At 44.2% G+C, this 14878-nt stretch overlaps 1 protein-coding gene across 3 annotated transcripts in view; it reads right to left on the reverse strand.

The window, feature by feature from the left end:
• The window catches only part of ARHGEF25 (Rho guanine nucleotide exchange factor 25), a 380835-nt gene that overhangs the window by 13344 nt on the left and 352613 nt on the right, over nucleotides 1-14878 (reverse strand). For all 3 annotated transcript variants that reach the window (XM_033937480.1, XM_033937482.1, XM_033937481.1), the window contains 4 exons: nucleotides 13817-13867; nucleotides 11674-11751; nucleotides 6457-6648; nucleotides 5745-5925 (listed from right to left, as the gene is read on the reverse strand). In XM_033937480.1, the coding sequence (XP_033793371.1) occupies nucleotides 5745-5925; nucleotides 6457-6648; nucleotides 11674-11751; nucleotides 13817-13867 (502 nt within the window). The remainder of the gene's footprint in view (nucleotides 1-5744; nucleotides 5926-6456; nucleotides 6649-11673; nucleotides 11752-13816; nucleotides 13868-14878) is intronic.

The following is a 14878-nucleotide window of genomic DNA, read 5'->3' on the forward strand; positions in this document are numbered from 1 at the left end:
ATGTTGGACTGCAGGAGGTATGCCCACTCCCCCCCGCTGTCACTGCCAAACTCCCTCCCCACTGCCACCCCTGAACTCCCCCCCCATATTGTCCGCAGTAGGATGGATGCCCACTCCCTCCTGTCAGAACCCCCAAAACAATCCCTCCTGCTGCAAACCCCAAAACAATCCCCAGCAGGAGGGATACTCACTCCTTCCTGCCAGCACCCTCCCCCAACATCCCCAGCAGTAGGGATGCCCACCTCCTCCTGCTGACACCCCCCTCTGAACACATGACCCCCTCTTCCCCCTCCCCCCATGGGAGTGGCTTTAGGTATCTGGCCAATCGGAATCTTAGGCCACGCCCAGTACATCTTAGGATGCACTGGGAAGGAGGTCTAAGACTCTATTTGGCCCAGGTGCTTATGCCCCCCCCCTCTATAGGAGGTGCCTTAGGCTTCTGAGCCAATCTGGGCCTTAGAAACATGATGGCAGATAAAGGCCAAATGGCCCATCTGCAGTAACCATTATCTCTTTCTCTCTGAGAGATCTCAAGTGCCTATCCCAGGCCCTCTTGAATTCAGACACAGTCTCCATTTCCACCACCTCTTCTGGGAGACTGTTCCATGAATCTACCACCCTTTCCGTAAAAAAGTATTTCCTCAGATTACTCCGGAGCCTATCACCTCTTAACTTCATCCTATGCCCTCTCATTGCAGAGTTTCCTTTCAAATGAAAGAGACTCATACGATCAATATTCAGCTATTACTGGTGGAGACTAGGTGTCGGTTTGAGCAGTGGCATAATCTACCTGTGTCCTTATTTGGTAGAATTAATCTTTATAAACTGATCCTATTTCCCAAATGGCTCTTTGTGCTGCAGGTTCTCCCTCTGAAATTGTGTGCTAGGGATCTTTCTCGACTTAATCGGCTACTTTGTCGGTTTTGCTGGGCGAATAAAAAAATCTAGGATTCGTTTTCCCTTGTTATTTGGTAATTGGGCTTCTCGCGGGATAGAGGCTACCTGGGGGACTGTTATGCTTTCTGCCAATTTAAATATTTCTTGGATAAGACGGCAATGAGCTTTCTTTTGGGGGAGCGGTTACGCTAGTTTTTTGATCCAATCTCTGAGGAACTCTTCTTTATTTCTCTTATTCACAAGGCACTGCTGGCATTGATTCCTGCTAAGGACTTCCTGCCGCTCCATGGTAGATGGGAAGGTGATCTTGGGGGTGTGGTGTCTACATGGACGATTCAGCTTAGTATATCACATATTCCCTCTGAGGTCCATTGTGCTTGTTTATGGGAATGTGCCTTGTGGGTCATACATAGGGCCTATATTACCCCCTCCCAGTTTCATAGAATGAGCTATGCTCCGGATCCTCTTGTTTGAAATGTACCTTGGCAGAGGCCACTTTCTTTCATGTTATTTGGCATTGTTCCTCTGTGCAAACCTTTTGGAAGTGTGCTGGAGCCTTTATTAGACACATTCTGGGCCAGCTCTTGCTGCTATCTCCCGAGGTGCTCCTTTTGGGCTTCTTGGGTTCCTGTGGGGTTCGAGGGAAGGGAGCTCAATTGTGGGTTTGAAACTTGGTATTTTGGGTTTGAAAGCGATTTTGAAAGTGTGGACCTCACCGGATTCCCCCTTGTACTGGGGTTGGAGACTGGCTATCTTTCCACAAGGATCAATTCTTTCCCCTTTACTCTTTAACATCTATCTAGCCCCTTTGCTGACTTTATGTCAATCAATTGGTCTCACTGCATATGCTTACGCAGATGAGTATTCTGTAATCACTGACTGTTCAGTGACATCTTCCCTATTTGTACTCTGTAATTCACTGATTGTACAGCTTTCTTCACTGTGAACCGCCTAGAAGTCGCAAGATTGTGGCGGTATAGAAAAAATAAAGTTATTATTATTATTATCTATCCCATAGATACATCTAATACTGATGACATCGCTCTTATCAATTTAAAGCTCAATCAGATTAGCCACTGGCTTAGTGACAATATGCTTTCGTTGAATATCACTAAAACCAATTGTCTTCTCTTTCCTTGGAAAGAAAATATTAGTCTAACTTCCCCGATAACTATCAACAATAAACCTTGTTAGTTCGACCAAAATCCTTGGGGTATTGATCGACAATAAACTATCCTACCATTCTCAAATCAGTGCAGTCGATAAGAACTGTTTTTGGAAACTCTGAATGATTAAATTCATATCCAACATTCTTGATTCTCAGTCCCTTAACATTTTAATTCACTCGTATATAATTTCCAAACTTGACTACTGCAACTCCCTGCTCAAAGGAGTCTGCCCAAAAGACATCTGACGATTACAACTAATCCAAAATACTGCCATAAAAATTATTACAAACAAAAAAAAATGTGATCATGTTACTCCCCTGTTAAAAAAGTGCTCACTAGCTACCTATCCATCACTGTATCACTTACAAAATAGCTCTAATCTCCTACAAAACAATGAAAACCAAGGAACCCGCTTTTACCCATAAATACCTGATTCCATATGATCCTCTGAGAACCTTAAGATCTGCATCATAGCATCGTCTTCCTGTCCCATCCCTAAAAATCATTAGTACCCGTAGGGCTTCTTCTTTCACAACAATTGCTCCAACAATATATTTAAGGTCCGAACAGAATTTAGATAAATTCAAGGGTGGCCTCAAAAGTTTCTTATTTAAAAATGCATACGACTGTTAATTGATCTAAGGGACTTTACAAGTTTATTTTCTATACTAAAATAGATTTTTCCCTTTCCCCATGTTATTGTCCTTAATTGTTATTTCTTTCTTTTAAATTGTATTTCCCCCCACTATCCTATTGTTTCATGTAAATAAAGTTATGATATTAATAGTTTGTTAACTGGACCCCTTTTTAAATTTTACTATAAAATGCTTAGAATTTATGATCAGCGTTTTATCAAATTTTTAATAAACTTGAAACTTGAGTTATTGGGTTGGGAGGCTAAGGATGCATGAGGTACCTCTAAGCAGAAAAAGCAGTTTTTAGATGTTTGGGATCCCTATCTTAATTCTCTACCACCTCAAAGCGCAGCCAAATTTTGAATTTGCTTTAAGTGTACCCTGTTTTCCACTGCTTTTTGGTTTCCTTCTACCTTGTCTCTATTCGGGGGGGGGGGGAGATAGCTTGGGGTGGAGAGTGTTGGGTGGAACTTAGGTGTTATGTTTGGTTATTTCCTGTCTGGTCCCCCTTTATTTTTCCTCTCTATGGCTACTGGCCCTTGGAATGTGGGACTGGACATGTGTTGGAGGGGGGGGGGGAGGGGTTCTATCTTAGTTTGGAACAAGTGGGAAAATTGTTGATGCCATGACTGTACCTTTTTGCTTCCGCTGTTATTCTTGTTCTTTTATCATCAATAATAATTGTTTCGCATAATGGGAGGGGGAGGGGTTTGGGTTGGGAGTCTTTCTGTATTATATTGAACACCACCACTGTTTGTTTGTTGAGTGTATCTTCCTTTATTGTTCAATAAAAATTGTTTGCACTCAAATGAAAGAGACTCGACTCATGCACATTTATATTACGTAGGTACTTAAACGTCTCTTATCATATCTCCCCTCTCCCGCCTTTCCTCCAAAGTATACAAATTGAGATCTTTAAGTCTGTCCCATACGCCTTATCACGAAGATCACAAACCATTTTAGTAGCCTTACTCTGGACCGACTCTATCCTTTTCATATCTTTTTGAAGGTGCAGCCTCCGGAATTGTACACAATATTCTAAATGAGGTCTCATACAAAGGCATCAATACCTCCTATTTCCTATTGGCCAAACCTCTCACTATACAACCTAACATCCTTCTAGCTTTCGCCGTCACCTTTTCAACATGTTTGGCCACCTTAAGATCATCCCCGGTGCATCACCTTAGGCTCCTCCCCGGTGTTTTCCAGAACGCACCATGAAGGGGAAGGCCCGTCATTTTGAAGTGCTGGGCTTGCTGGCCGGAGGGTGTATGCCTCCCTCCAAATGGGCCTTCATTTTAAAAGGTACGGGGGCGTGGGGGTGGTCTTCCTGTTAGGAGGGGATGCCAGATGGGGTCTCCAGGTGGGTGGGAGGCTCTGGAAGGTAGGGTTGCTGGCTGATGCTTTGGGGGGGGTGGGGGGTGGGGCGATGCTTCATGGTGGTGGTGTCAGGAGGTATTGGACATTCCTCCTTCCAAGGGATGCTTTGGGGAGGGCAGGAGGAATTGGGCACTCCTCCTGCTGAGGAATGCTTCGGGGGGGGGGGGACATGCTGCAGGGGAACTGGGTACTCCTCCTGCCACAGACAGTCGGAGGGGGGATTCCGGGGGTTCCAGCAGGAGGGAGTGGGCATCTCTCCTGCCGGCCAATTTGCAGAGGGGGGAGGTGGTTCAGGGGTTCCCTGCCGCTGCTACTCAGCTAATCGTGGTAGGGAGATTCCCTTGCCAGTTTAGTAGCAACGCAATTCTCTAAGTTGCACCTGTGGATGCCATGTTAGAGAATTGGGGTGGTTAGGTGTCTGTCCATTAGAACAGATGCAATTCTGTATAGGACACCCATGTGCGATTCTCAAAAGCTGCTTAGGCGGCTGCTGAGACTGGGCATCCTATGCAGAATCAGACCCTTTCTGTAGTCCTCCAATTTAACTAAATGATAGGAAGGGACAACCAGGCAATCTTGTGAGGCCAATTTAAGCAATCCAGGAAGTAGATAAGTGTGTAAACTACATGCAATTGCTTCCTTTTCTAGTCCTCAGACAAACCATACAAAATAATTTTAGCTAATTTGATATTTTTCATTTTGTCACCAACGTTCACAAGATCAGTCACTGTACAGTTTACTGTCCCATGTAGGAATCCATACTGGTGTACTCACAAAGCTTTTCAGAATATGGAATTACAAGGAACTCCCATAATTCCTTTGGAGCAATTCACAGCTGACCACACTGCAGGTGTGTTCATCGCTTATCCTTAGACAGACTTTCATGAGCATTCTTCCTGGTCTTGATGCAAACTTTGGAGTCTTTTTTTCATTTCACTGTCTTCAGTTATCTCCTCGCCGGGTCTCACATGGCATTCCATTGATGCTTACTTGTTAGCTCCATGTGACATTGTTAGGTTACTCGGTTTGTTGAAGGCTGTACAGTTCATTTCAGTTGTGTCTTCCATGATCTTGATCACGTTATTCCTCATCATCTCACTTGCTGTGTGGTGTAATTGCTTGCCCTGGGCTCATAACCACTGCAGGTTAATAATGCAATTCCGAAGCCAATACGTTGAGTTGCAAGTTAGTTACAAATGAGGCACATGACATGCTTGTTCAAACATGACTAGTTAACTCAACACTATGATCACCAGAGGTAGGAGCAGGATGCAGAATTTATTTTTATGTCACCCAACAAGGAAAAATCAGACTTCTTTTCCTTATAATCTCCCTGTGCCTCAGTTCTAATCTTAGCTCTCCACTGACTCTGCATGACTTTGAACAAGTCACTTTGAATTTTGCTGCCTCAGTTTATTCAATTCTGATTAAATTAGAATAGCGAAACCAAGGACATTTTGGCCCTTTAAAAAAAAAAAAAAAAGCTTTCCTGCATTCTAGGTGTCAGGGCCTGCCCACCAGAAGTGGCTTTACAAATGCCTCGACAATATTAGACTGTAAAAGGCAATTTTAGGCTGTAGAATATGTCAGGGCTTTGAATATTCTTAAAATCAAACTCTGGGTCCTGTCTGGAGAATGAGTCTTCAGTCTTGGGAATACCTACCGTTGAGGAAGTTGCGTTGTGTTTCCAGGATCTGGCTAACATCAGAAACCCAGGCCCGGCTGACATCAGGAGTCACTGCCTGCAAGACATATCGGACAACGCTTCTGTCGGCACCACGTGAGGTCAATGCAAATTTGCAGGGGTCACCGTCCACACATTCTTCCAAGCCCAAGCAGCTGACCTGCAATAGGAAGAAAACATGAAGCTGTGGAGGGCAGCAGGTAGCTCCAGTCATCAAATGTAGTCCAGGCTAATCCTGGTGTTGCCTCTGGTGCATCAATGGACTTGTGGTTCTCATTGCTCTAAGCAGGAACTACAAGTCCCATAGTGCAACAGAGGTAGAACCAGAACAGGCTTGGCGCGTCATCTAGTTATCTTATGCAAGGGTAACAGGAAGAGGAAGGGGAGGAGTTTAATTTCATATTTGACAGCAGTGAACCATAAAAACTCACAGCTTTATTTTTTATATATATTTCTTATTTTTCTTCCCAAAGTGTAAGTAAAACGCATGTTTCAATGTCACACACCCATGAAAATGAGCAGGAAGGAAAACTAGAGAGAGATTTTAAGAACATATGTAAACAGATATTATCCAGTATAATTAAGTTGATGAAACTTTCCTGAGGCACTTCCAAGCACATGCTGTCTGGGACAGATTTCCACCCTATATGGCTGCAGGGCAGACAAGGACATAACATTCTTGGGTTGTCACCTTGATGCTGTATTTGAAGATGTAGCCAGGCAGCGAGAAACCTTTCTTTTTATCGATGGGCTCACTGAAAATGACAATCTGTTCAAATAGGAAGACCCTCTTCTCCTTGCAGCGGGGCAGGAATCCAGTGTCCTGCTCTGCCACGTTAAATGTGTCCTGTTGAAGCAGTTTCCCCTGAGCTGTGATTTTTCCCTGCATTTAAGGGGAACAAAAGGAAGTAAAGCAATGCTACAGCACATAATCCATGCACAAAAGTCAGCAAGCTGGCTAGGTGTTTAATCTTTAAGCATCTGCCCCTAGTAAGTCAAATTAGAGCACTAGGAATACCTGTTTATGCAGGGCAGCTATTTAATTGCTTTCAGCCCCGGTTTGCTCAGTTGAAAGTCACCTCAGGCAGAAACTTATCTGCTAAGGGATCAATTCTATATGTGAAGCGGCATAATAATAATAAAAAAAAGACGAAGTCCGTTTTGGGCCTAGGGTGCTATTCACCCAAAGTTAGCAGCGTCTAAAGTCCATTCTCGAAAAATACATCCAAAATATATTTTTTTAAGAATCATCATTTTTTAAGAATCATCTTGTACGTCCAGCCATTTGCCGCCAAGTCGTCTATCTTTATGTTCAAACAATTTTATTGATTAAAATAGTAAAACAAGCTTTAACAGACTAAACATAGCAAAGTCGAGTAAGAAACAATGGAAATCATCAACCACAGAGAGAAACAGACATCGTCATCCTATATAATAAAACGCTAGCCGCACATGCGCACTCAGACCTGCGTGATCTGTGATCCATAGATCTGTGGTCACAGTGCGTATGTGGCGGCCAGATCAGGAAAGCACAGCACAGCCGGCGATTCCCCCCCCCCGCCCTCACTCACCGCCAAAACCACCACCACCTCCTCCTTCTCGCCGGCTCACCTCCTTTAAATGGAGAGAAAAGCTTTGCACCGCGCTAACGCTGGATTTGCCGTCTTCTGTCCACTGCGGCCCGCCCTCTCTGACTACTTCCTGTTTCCGCTAGGGTTGGCCGCAGTGGATAGAAGACGCCGAAGCCAGCAGCTGTAGCCGCCGATCTCCGTTCTTCCAGCGGGGGGGGGGAGGGGGTCTGGGAGGAGAGGGATCGCGGCCGCTCAGCGCCCCCACTGAGGAGCCCAGCAACTTTCCACTGCCAGGGACCCGAGTCATTTGCCACCCCCCCTTCCCTTCCCGCGGGCCCGACTGGCGATTTAAGCAGCGTGTGCAGCAATCTTCACACGCTGCTTCGGACCCTTCTACTGCCCTGGTTTGCTCCGGACGTGCCAGAGTAAATCAGGGCAGTAGAAGGACCCGAAGTAGCATGTGAAGACTGCTGCACACGCTGCTTGAATCGCCATGTGTAGTCGGGCCCGCGGGAAGGGAAGGGAAGAGGGGGGGGGGGGCGGCAAAGGACTCGGGACCGCGTTTGTAGTCACGACTGCGGGAAGGGAAAGGGGGGTAGAGGAAACGTTAATGCTGCTGCACAGAGAATTGGTGTGAGGGGAGGGAAATGGAAGGGGGAGGGAATGCTGCTTTGGACAGACAGACAGAGGGAGGAAGGGAGACAGAAAGAAAAGAAGAAAGACACAGGGGCAGGTGCACAGGGAACTGGTGTGGGGGGAGGGAATTGGAGGGGGAGGGAATGCTGCTTCGGACAGACAGACAGAGGGAGGAAGGGAGACAGAAAGAAAAGAAGAAAGACACAGGGGCAGGGAGATACACAGAAAGATAGACAGACAAAGGGGGCCAGGAACAGAGACAGACAGAAAGACAGCGGGAGTCGCGTCAGGAGGGGTGCGGGATGTGGCAGAGGGAACTTTTCCAATGGGTGCAATTGGGTGGCTGTCGGGAACCTCTGATCAGAGGCAGAATAAGGTAAGTGTATCATAAGGATAAGAAGGAGGAGGGGGGAGAAAAAGGAAGGGACGCCTACTGCTGGACAGGGGGAGAAGGAAAAAGGTGCTGATGGACGGGGGGGGGGGTGAAGAAGGAACGGAGGCCTAATGTTGGACAGGGGGAGAAGGAAAGAGGTGCTGCTGGACAGGGGGGAGATAAAACAAAGGGAGAAGGGCTGCTGCTTCATAAGGAGAGCTGTGAAGGAGTGGTGGTGGACACAGGGGAGGTAAAAGGAAGGGAGAATGGACAGGGGGAGCAGGCAAGGGGTGGTGATGGACAGCCAAGGAAAAAGAAAGACAGAAAGAAAGCAAGCGGCTAAGGAGAGAGAGAGAAAGAAATAAAGAGAGACACACACACATATATTCTAGCACCCGTTAATGTAACAGGCTATAAGACTAGTTTTATACATAATACGCTAAAAACACCTATCCAACTATTCCCCACTAACAGACCTGGGTCCAGAAGCAAAACCAAAGCACACCAGGGCCCCAGACTCTTATGAGCCCTGGAGTAGTCCATCCACCATCCCTCCCCCCCACTCTGACATGAAAAAGTTATATCAAATGCTTAATTTACAAAAAGAACCCCTCCTATGAAAAAAAAGCAAACTGAGAACACCCCCACCCCCCTCAAAGAGCGCTGTTCCCAAGTCATCTATCTTTATACCACATTCTCAACCAAAAATTCGTCCAAGTCCCAAACGCCCAGAACAAGACCTTTTGGACATGGGAGAGGCCAGCAAAGTGATGGACTGGACACCCAGACATGGCAACAGAATAGTGGGGCACTACTGTGAACTTCACAAAAAGGGTGCCACATAAACGATGAGCCCCCCAAACCACCTCCATACCCACCTGTCTACAACCCCAATAGCCCTTATGGCTGCAGGTGGCACCTACATGGCAATAAAGTAGGGTTTGGGTGGGCTCACATTTTCCACCATGAATGCAGTAGTTAGAGTGGCTTATAGGCCTGGGTCCTCCTTTCTATGGTTTACTAGCCCACCAGACTATTTAAGCCGCCTCTGTGCAGTTCTACTAGACTTTTCTATGCCAGGTGCTGATGTACCGGAGACAGGTATGTAAGTTTTTATTCTGATTTTTACAGGTGATGTGAGTGGGTCAGTGATCACTGGGGGAGTGTGTGCGGGTCTGTACTTTGTCCCTGCAGTGGTTATATAGTCACTTTGGTTATCTTCTGGCCACTTATACCTGTTTTTAGATCACCAAAGTCACAATGTTACATTACATTACATTAGAGATTTCTATTCCGCCATTACCTTGCAGTTCAAGGCGGATTACAAAAGAATTATCAAGGAAGTATTACAAAAAGAGATTTGGTCATTTTCAAAGAGAGTAAGAAATGAGTTTGATTATTTGTTTAGGGTAGTTGGCTTTAGTGAGAGGTGGTATTTGATACTTGCGGTGTTATTTCTTTTTCAGGGATTTCTTGAAGAGTATGGTCTTTATTTCTTTTCTGAAAGTCTTGTAGTCGAGGGATGCAATCAGTAGATTGGCGATTTGGTTGTCTAGTTTGGCTGCTTGAGTGGCTAGTAGGCCATCATATAGTTTTTTTCTGGTTGATCTCCTTAATTGGGGGGTATGAGAATGGGGTGTGAGTTTAACTGTCTGGTTGAGATGAGGCGGTTGTTCAGGTAGTTTGGACTGTCTCCGTATAAAGTCTTAAATAGCAGACAGCCGAATGTATAAGTTCTGTCTAGGAAGTCTTGTTAAACATTCGATTATCCCTGCAGGACGACTAAGTCTAGGTTGGCCCACATCCTGCCCATCTCCCGCCCTAACCACTTCTTGAAAAATGCCACTTTTCACTCCCGATGCCTCTAGATACATCTAAAAATCCGCTTCGATAATCAGCACTTGGACGACCTGTCTTTTAGGTCATCCAAGTGCCAATTTGGGTAGGTTTTTAGACATATTTCTGTGTCGATTATGAACCTCATAGTGCCTAGAAAATCAGTGCCAACTAGTGCAGTGCTAAAGCACAATTCTATAAAAGTTATGTGCAACTTATAGAATCACACTTAGCACCACTATGTGTCATAACTTTTAGGCACACCCATTTAGGCTAGATTTTTCTTGGCCTAAAAGCCTGTGCTTAAGTTGTATGCACATTGGTGCATAAGTCAAAAACTTTGCATAACTTTAAAAAAACACTCATGATTCGCCCACCAACCATATTTAGATAAGCGCACTGGACATGACACATAACATTTTGTGTAATGCACCTACCAAGTTGTGCACATAAGCTTCAATTAACTCCAATTAGTGTCAATTATGAAGTGTTAGCTACCAATTATCAGCACAGATTAAGCCTACTAATCAATTAAAGTTGTGCATGTACATCAGCTACATACACAGATGTAGACACAACTTTACAAAAATATCACTCCAAGACAAAAGCACCACAAAAGCCAAGAAAGCTAGCTTATTACTTAAGCGAAAGAAAAGCTTCAGACAAACTTAGAGGTGTACCCACACTCTTCCACTCAAGCATCATAGGCAAAAAACCTTCACACAAGTTGAAAGTTAGCAGGTGGGAGCAAAAAAATAGCCGAGAATGATTAATGGTAAAAACCACTGAACACAAACAGGCCAAGCCGCCGATCGTTTCGTGGCCGGTAACCACTGCTTCAGAGCCTTAGCACCAAATCCAGGACCTCTAAGTTTGTCTGAGGCTTTTCTTTCGCTTAAGTAATAAGCTAGCTTTCTTGGCTTATGTGGTGCTTTTATATCGGAGTAATATTTTTGGATTTTTGTACAAAACTTCCTTCCATTCCTCCCTGCTTTTTGTTGTTGCACACACAACTTTAGGCATCATATATAGAATTTGGGCCTTATTCTATAATCTTGACTCCAAAATGTAAGTACACTACCGGAAGAGTGATCAAGAATCAAATCTCAAAAATTATGTAATACTTCACTAAACCATGTCTTAATAGATAAGCTTAAACTTAACAGCACTATTCAGAAGGAAAAGCCTCAGATTTACTGTAAGCAACATGCTATTTGCTCTTCAAATCTATCCTTGGCATAAAAACCTTCTGGACAAGTCTAAAGAATAGAAGTGCAAAACCCCTCAAACAACTTCTTCATAATTATTTTTTAAAAATATCCAAGCTTAACTTTGGTCTCCTGGTGATTTACTCCTGGGTCCTCCCGAGAGTGGCCAGCGAAGGACCCAGGAGAAAATCACCAGGAGACCAAAGTTAAGCCTAGCTGGTTCCTCTTGCACCTGTGCCTTGCCTTTAATAATTGGTTCCTCCTCCGGCTCTGCCTCCTCTTACCTCAAACCCTTGGAGTCGTCCTAGATTCATCATATCGTTGCAGCGCTTTGGAACAATACACATGACTTCCACGGCCTTCTGCAAAGGGAGACATCAGGTGATGAGTGTGGGGAAGACAATGCTGTGCAAAGAGACTAGGGTTACCAGATAGGCCTGATTACTGAGGTCAGGCTCAGTCAGTCCTGTTTTACCCTGTCCTAACTGCATCCACTGGCTCAGCATATGTCTAGGAGCCCTGTAAAAGGCAAACCTAATTTCTTTAAAGTGTACACATTCTATTAACACTAGACACAAAGGGGCTGATATTGAGACCATGGAAGGGAGGCTGGCTAACTCCCGTGGTCAGCGCTGAGCCCAGATATTTCGTGCCAGGCCATTTCCAGTGACTAGCATTAAATATCCAGTCTATTTTTGGCTGGCTGAATTGATTTTAAGCACTGGCCAGTTAATTTATAATGACCAAGGATAGACCGGCTATTTCAGTGACCCGATTTGGCCGCTAAACTTGGCTGGTCAATGTTTAAAATCGGCAGCTATCGCACACTATAGCCAGCTAAGATTTAGCTGCTAAGCACTAATATTCAGCAGAGATAATTGGCTGTCTCCCATTGAATATTAACACTTAATCAGTCAAACATTATTTAACCAGACAGGAGCCATTCCTGGCTGGTTAAATAGCACTGAATATCAGGTGGTTGCAGCCTAAATATTTCTGAGCTAAAAAATTAAGAAATCTAAGTCATGGTTCAAACAAGAAGACTCTCAGGCAGAATATATGACTTGTTGAGCAAAAAGTCTCTTTTTAGCACAGGGAATAGATGGGGGCCTTCCTTGTACTCAGAAAGTAAGTGGGCTCTAACTGCAGACAGGATCAGGATGAGACTCCCCTAAGATTGTTAACTTGTCCTGGGGACCTTGAATAAGGATCCAAACCTGGCTTTGTTCACCCAAGCAAAATGGTCAAAGCAGGACTGGGTCAGCCTGCTGAAGTTGATGTGGGTGAGGTGCCAACCTTAGGCTGCCCCTGTGCTTAGGCTATGGTGCAGATCTCTCCTTCCTTCAAGTCCTAGCCCTGTGCCTAGAGATAGGTATCCCCATTCCTCAGGGTCACTCTGGAAGGAGGGAGAGGGGGAGGGGGAAATTCTATAAAGTGGGCAGTAACATTTATATTCTGATTACATACATAAATAATTAGAGTAAATAGGAAGGTAAGTACCAAAATTCCACCTAAGCACTGTAAATATGTGCATGTAGGCAGAGCATGGGCAGGACTCAAATTTACACACATGGAGGGGCATAATTAAACATACGTCTAAGTCCGATTTGGACATAGGGTAATAGTCTCCCAAAGTCAGCAGGGCACAAATGTCCATTCTTGAAAAATATGTTTATAGTATACGTTGTTTTTTTTTTATCCGTTTGTCCAGGCCGCCACTATGTCTGTCTTAAATGCAACAGTACATACAGTAGTTAGAAGATGGTCATACATAAGGGCAGGACATAAAGTTATTTACATCAATTATACAGTACATACATTTCAGAAATTTATGCATATAGATTTATACAGTACCAAATACAGTATATAGCAGTGTAAGTGCTTATGCCTAAATTATAGGTATGTATTTCACTTATTACGCTAGTATTCTATAAAAAAAAGTAGGTATCTGCTTTCCTTTATAGAATAACCTCATGATATTCTGCACTATTTAACCGGTTAGCAACGGCCACTGACCGCTTAAATAGCGTTTACCTGGCTAACTGTGAATATTCATTGGTGAGTTAACCGGTTACTTCCACTGAATATTCACAGTTAGAACAGAGTACCTAACCAGCTATATTATGCGATACAGCCGGTTAGCTCTGATATTCAGCAGGCCTACCTTTAACCGCTAGAAATTTAATCGGTTAGTGCTGAATATTAGCTTAACCGGTTAAGTACAGCAGCCAAAAATGAAACTGGAAATTCAATTCCAATCACTGGATATGGTGTGGCATTGAATTTCTGGGTTCAGTGCTGACAGCGGGCTTTAACCATGTTGATTGCTACCTACTGAATATAAACTCTTAGGTATCTAAATATAGGCATCCTATTTACAATATTACCCTCAGAATATTTGAATATTTTTGAGAGGTGACAGCTTACCTCCAGTTGCATAACATCAGCTCCAGCTTTACTGTAGTATTTAAGGAAATCCTGTTTCCCAAATGAAAAATAACAGGTAACATTTTTTTTAGTTCAAGTATAACAATCATTGTGTCTTTCCAGCACAACGTTAGAAATTTTTGTGAACTACACATTCAGCTTTCTTGAGCTTTTGTAAGTGAAGAAAAATGATCAAATGCTATTTCTGAAGGTGGTGGAATAAGTTCAAAAGACCCCCAAGTAAACAATATGCAGAGTGCAGAGGTCCACCTCAGAAGATCCAGAACCAACTTCAAGTGGACCCCTTCTTTGGGCCAAATTTATGCCACTGCCTGAAGCATATTTTGTCTTGTGTGGGGAGGAAAGTCTCTAGCAAAGTGCCTGCCACATTATGACACAATAATTCCAGGAATACACCACCCTTCTACCACATTCAGAGGGTACAGGGACTCAGGCAAATCAGTCAGCCAATGCAAAGCCTCCTTATAGTAATATCTTCATATGTGATTATCATGCCTCCTTTCCCCGCCTTTCTCCCCTTTTACTCCAAGTCTCTCTCTCCCAAGCTCCCACTCAACTTTTCAGTCCCCACTTTCCCTTCCTTTCTCCAACTCATCCCTCAATCCCCACATTCTCTACCCTCTGTCTCATCCCTCAGTTTCCACCATCCCTCCCTCACCACCATAACCAATCTTTGTCCAAAGCTAGAAAGCTGCTCCTTCATCAGAGATGCCAAGAACTCAGTTGCGTGAGAGAGACATTTTGTCCTTACACCCCAAAGCAGTGTGGGATTTATAGACCTAATGCTACCCATTGAAATAAATACTGCGGCTCCCATAATGCATTTAGAAATCTAGAACTGGTCTAATATCAATCTCTTGGAACTGGGTAACTTAGCAACTCTGCCTCCACCCTTCCCGGGGCCTCTCCCCAGCAGAATCAGCAGGAGAGTAGGACTGTCATTTAGATGTTTCCAGCACCAGAAGAACAGAGGCGGTCAAAAGAAAGGAGCTATCACCAAGAGTCTTTATTATAAAATGACCCAAAATGGCTGTTTTTTAG

Source organism: Geotrypetes seraphini, chromosome 3 (genome assembly GCF_902459505.1).
Source record: "Geotrypetes seraphini chromosome 3, aGeoSer1.1, whole genome shotgun sequence".
In the NCBI taxonomy this organism is placed as follows: domain Eukaryota; kingdom Metazoa; phylum Chordata; class Amphibia; order Gymnophiona; family Dermophiidae; genus Geotrypetes; species Geotrypetes seraphini.